Genomic DNA, 5,325 nt, shown 5'->3' with positions numbered 1-5,325 from the left:
CAAGCTCTACGATGCAACTAGTGTACCACCTGCATTGAAACAGCAACAAACACTTTATCTCATTTACCGCGATGAAGCAATTACAAACACTTTATCTCATTTAATGCGATGAAACATCAACAAACAATTTATCTCCTTTAACGCGATGAAACAATAACACAATTTATATTTACTGAGGACTTACGTATCTTATTGGGAAAGGGGGTGTACACTATATAACAAGGGGGCTTCGGTTTCCTGTAAGTACTGTAAATCTGTAAGACGGTCCCATAGAAGCAGATACTTGCCCTAGGTCGACGGGTATGCTCGGCCAGACAGACTGAGGTTAAGACAAGACATTTGCATATCCCCCAGAGAGAGGAGAATTCACAAAATTCAATTAACTCCCCCAATTCAGTGACATTTTTATATTATTCTTGTTTCCTCCTGACGTGTGTGTGTGTGTGTGTGTGTGTGTGTGTGTGTGTGTGTGTGTGTGTGTGTGTGTGTGTGTGTGTGTGTGTGTGTGTGTGTGTGTGTGTGTGTGTGTGTGTGTGTGTGTGTGTGTGTGTGTGTGTGTGTGTGTGTGTGTGTGTGTGTGTGTGTGTGTGTGTGTGTGTGTGTGTGTGTGTGTGTGTGTGTGTTTTAAGTTTCAGGGGTGTAAAGGAGTTAGTGAAGCCTATATCTAATTCCAACACTTCCCAAAGTTTCTTCGAAGCAAAATAAAATGCTCTGACACTCTCATGGTAAAAATTACACACACACACACACACACACACACACACACACACACACACACACACATACACACACACCATAATGCGTCCTCAGAGCCAAGTGGTTAAGAGAATTTCGAAAAAAAAAAAAAAAAAAGGTGTACTCTTATCTTAAGGTTTCTAAGAAAACTGGGTATATTAAACGCAGCCTGAACGAGGACGTGCTATTGAAAACTCTCTATGTAAACCTTCAGTGCATTTTCCCTTGAAGAATCATGAGAGAGAGAGAGAGAGAGAGAGAGAGAGAGAGAGAGAGATTTGTGAAGTACTGTACACAGGAATGGGGGAGGGAGTACAGGCAGGCAGACAAGGATTTGGGGAAGGGGAGGCGTGAGGCGGCATCCGTCCCCTCTTATTTTCGGCCGACCAGTGTTTACTTATAATAAAAATGCAATACTATTAACCAAAATATATGCAATAAATATCCTACACAAACATTACGATAAAATCAATTCGATGAAAAGATGAATCTGGTAATACATATTGAGGGATCGGTAATGAGTCGGCAAGAATTCATATTTCTAATAATTCCCCTACTAATCCCCTCCCCCCCCCTTTTCCAAAATGCTAGATCCGGCCATAAGGGATTAAAACAATGCCAATGAGTTTACGTTAATACTGCACTTGTTTACCTTAAAATTAATCTTTCACAGAAAACCGTTTAAATTGATGCGATAACGTAGATGAGGCACGCTGCAAATATTCTTATATATATATATATATATATATATATATATATATATATATATATATATATATATATATATATACACTACCTTTTTCTGAGTGATATTCTCGTAGCGTAAGGTAGCTCCCTAACAGCTCTCCCCTAGCAATTTATTTGTACATATGACTAGCTAATATCCTTTTGTACGTTATTTATGCAGAGTATGGCGATGTTTGAAGAATTTATGCAATGAAATTGGAGAGTAAGAAGTAATAAGCAAAATAAATCGCTTAAGAAAAGATGTTAGAGAGTTCTAACAATACTCTTTCTTAAGGCAGTATTCTCGTGAGGTAAGAAAGCTCCCTAACACCTCTTCTTTAGCGATTTATTTGTGTATATGGCTGGTATATATCCATTCCTCCGTTATTCATGCATGGTATGACGATGTTTGAAGAATTTATGCACAAAATTGGGGAGTAAGAAGTAATATGCAAAATAAGTCGTTTAAGAAAAGGTGTTTGAGAGCTTCCTTACGCGACAGGAATACGCTTACATCCGAGAGCAGCCCGTTTTTCACCCTTTCAGCCCGAGTACGCATTCTCTCCGGTATTCTTGCTATCTCCAGTCTAACTTTCACTAACTTAAGATTTATTTATAACTAACTTCTGAAGATTTATTTTTCGAACTAGAGGTGGTACACAAGGTCCGCATTTTTGTCGATTATGAAAGCTCCCTAACACCTCTTCCTTAGCGATTTATTTTTGGATATGGCTGAGTAATATTAATCTGTATGTTATTTATGCAGAATTTGGTGATAATGAGTCACGTGACATAAATGGGGAGAAAATTTTGAGTTATTAATTCCACACACGAATACACAGGAAATAAGGATAACAGATTTATTTATTTATTTATTTACTGGCGCATAACGAGGGTGTCTAATCGATCTGAGAGCAAGAATAAAAGGTAATGGTAAAATGGTAACTGTATATCTTGGTCTTAATTGAGGTTATTACATCTCTAATTCAGTTCAGTATCTCAAAGCTGAATAAGACTGTCTAGGAAAATAATAATAAAAATAATAATAATAATGGTGGAAACAAAAAAGGAAAAAGAAAATGATAAGAAGAGGATGAGGATACGAAATAATAAATCATCATCATCATCATCATCATCACAGTGAAGAGGTTAAGTAGTATCCAGCGCACTATCAGGGAGGGGGACATTGCGCAGCGGAGTGACATGTAAACGCGGCCGTAGCGCACTTAGGGAAGATAACGCGGCCGTAAAGGGTGAAAGTGACGTCATTACAGTGCGGAGTTATCAATGTGAGATGGGTGGGTAATGAGGGTTTTACTGCTTTACGGCTCTCTCTCTCTCTCTCTCTCTCTCTCTCTCTCTCTCTCTCTCTCTCTCTCTCTCTCTCTCGTACGTCTCTGCCTGTTTGTCTATATATCAGTTCGTCAATCTCTGCCAATCCTTCATCACAGTCTCTCTCTCTTTCTCTCTCTCGTACTGTACGTCTCTGCCTGTGTGTCTGTATCCCACTGGAGCCGTGTCCTCAATATAGGACAGAACTGGGAATTTTCAGAAGTTAATAAAGTAGGGAACCCCCGGGTAGGGACCTATGAGCTTCGCGACTATGAGCCTACAGGCGGAGGGCGGTACGCTTAGTACCCTCCCAGCACAATGCCTCGCCCAGCAGCTCTGGGATCCAATGGGATACATGTTAGTCAATCTCTGCCAATGTAGTTCTCTCTCTCTCTCTCTCTCCCCGCAGCCGAGGATTTGGGGGAATAGAGGAGGGTGGGAAGGCTAATAAAAAAAAAAATAAAAAAAAAAGATACGCTCCTGTCAATCGTCCCTGATCGGAACCCAAGAGACGTAAGAAATATTGGACTAAAATTTTCTTAAGTAATAACTGAGGGGTTGGAACCTTTATTAAAATGTAATAAAGAAAATTGAGAAGCTGAGAGGACGAGCAAGAGATCCATGAAAGACTACAAGAACAGACTCACAGCACTTTGTTGAGGGGTTACTTGTTACTCTAATTAAACAATAAAATACATAAAGGAACACTCGCATAAATAAAGAACTATATAACAACACTCACCGTGGTAGGCCCTTGTCTCTTAGTCTGGGTGGGTGGACATCTGGGCGCCGCCACACCTGCAACACAGCATAAATTGACGTCACCCGCAGTTCAAGGGAGTAAGGAGACATCCGCAACACAGCAAAAAATGGCTACATGAAGTAAACAAAACTGACCATTCGAAACACGCTACCAAAACACCTACCCACTTCATCTGTGTACTGTTCATTATTATTATTATTATTATTATTATTATCCAGACCTCCTTTCCCACCCTAGGGCAGAGTGAGGAGTAGCTACGTCCAGACAGCCCAAGTTTGCCCGATCCAATGGGCCACACTTCCACTCACTCATCATTCAAGCCCCCGGAATCCTGGATCTATCTAATAAGCGAAAAGCATTCACCACATTCTGTAGCTTCACAGAAACGTAACCGATAGAGTCAATCCGGACATTGTCATATTAAAATAGGGTGTCAAATCCCTGATCACGCACTTCTCACAACCTTCATTCATCCAGCTCAATCTCTTGTCAGTTCCCTAGCCTCACCGACTTCCAGAACTCTCTTCCTCACACACTCACCCACCATCTCCCTCCACCTCCTCCTTGGCCTTCCTCGCCTCCTCCCTCCTTCAAATTCGCTCAGATATACCTGTTTCACCACTCTATTGTTATCCATTCTCTCCACATGACCATACCATCTCAGTCCACTCTCTTCGATTCTGGTGTCCACAGACTTCCTCACTCCACATCTTTCACGAATCACATTATTTCGTATCCTATCCACTCTCTGTACTCCACCTATGTGCAATTGTAGCAAAAAGGAATCGAGAATTTTAACCTAACTAAAACTTTTGATGATTTTTTTCCCCTCCCCAAAAAATTAATTAATAAAAACCAAAATTCCATCCCCATCAACACTATTTCCAAATCGCGTCACCCCAACGCGAATAATCTCAAAACCATCAACCTTTGTCTCAGTAAATATTATTGACGCTTTCATAAGCCGATTTTGGTCCCAGCCCCCTCTTCCCCCCCAAAAAAAAAAAATCTCTGGTTCTCAAAATTCCCCCCTCCCCCCGAGTCCAGGCACAAAAATAATGGGGTAAAAAAAAAAAAAAAAAAAAAAAAAAAATGGCACCTTTTTTCTTTTTTTCTGAGTATTATTAGTTGTTAATTTATACAGGATTGTCTATCTACTTATTATGTCTATCTATCTACTAATCTATCTACAGTATATATCTGCATAAGGGGTCCTCTTTCTCTCTCTTTGTGTGTGTGTGTGTGTGTGTGTGTGTGTGTGTGTGTGTGTGTGTGTGTGTGTGTGTGTGTGTGTGTGTGTGTGTGTGTGTGTGTGTGATAATAGTATTGAATTTGCATAAGAATCTCTCTCTCTCTCTCTCTCTCTCTCTCTCTCTCTCTCTCTCTCTCTCTCTCTCTCTCTCTCTCTCTCTCTAAAACTGAGTACATGGCAAAAGAAAAAGTAATGATACCAATATGGATGACGATGCTACTGACAGTGATGATGGTGATGATGATGATGATGATGATGATGATGATGGTTTGAAAGATGAAGAGGTGAAGAACGGTGGTGGTGGTGGTGGTGACTATGATGATGATGATGATGAAAAAGTGAAAATAAAAAGGAAGGGGAAAACCTAAGCCTTTATACCAGCAGATAACTTGAGAGAGAGAGAGAGAGAGAGAGAGAGAGAGAGAAACTGTTGAAAGTTAAAATAATTGAATATGAAAGTGTGTAGAGGGAGAGAAAAGGAAGAACATAAGAGTAAAAAGGGTGCACATGGAGAGAA

The 5,325-nt window shown here is 40.2% G+C and overlaps 1 protein-coding gene across 1 annotated transcript in view; it reads right to left on the bottom strand.

The window, feature by feature from the left end:
• Window positions 1–3,645, bottom strand: part of LOC145391843 (uncharacterized) — a 24,900-nt gene extending 21,255 nt beyond the window's left edge. The window contains exon 1 of the mRNA XM_080266331.1: window positions 3,536–3,645. Coding sequence (XP_080122457.1) covers window positions 3,536–3,645 — 110 coding nt within the window. The remainder of the gene's footprint in view (window positions 1–3,535) is intronic.
• Between the last annotated feature and the right edge of the window lie 1,680 nt (window positions 3,646–5,325).

This window comes from Coenobita brevimanus, chromosome 20 (assembly GCF_032717465.1).
Source record: "Coenobita brevimanus isolate Jiangsu-jjx chromosome 20, ASM3271746v2, whole genome shotgun sequence".
In the NCBI taxonomy this organism is placed as follows: domain Eukaryota; kingdom Metazoa; phylum Arthropoda; class Malacostraca; order Decapoda; family Coenobitidae; genus Coenobita; species Coenobita brevimanus.
This window is presented reverse-complemented; position numbering and strand designations above follow the sequence as displayed.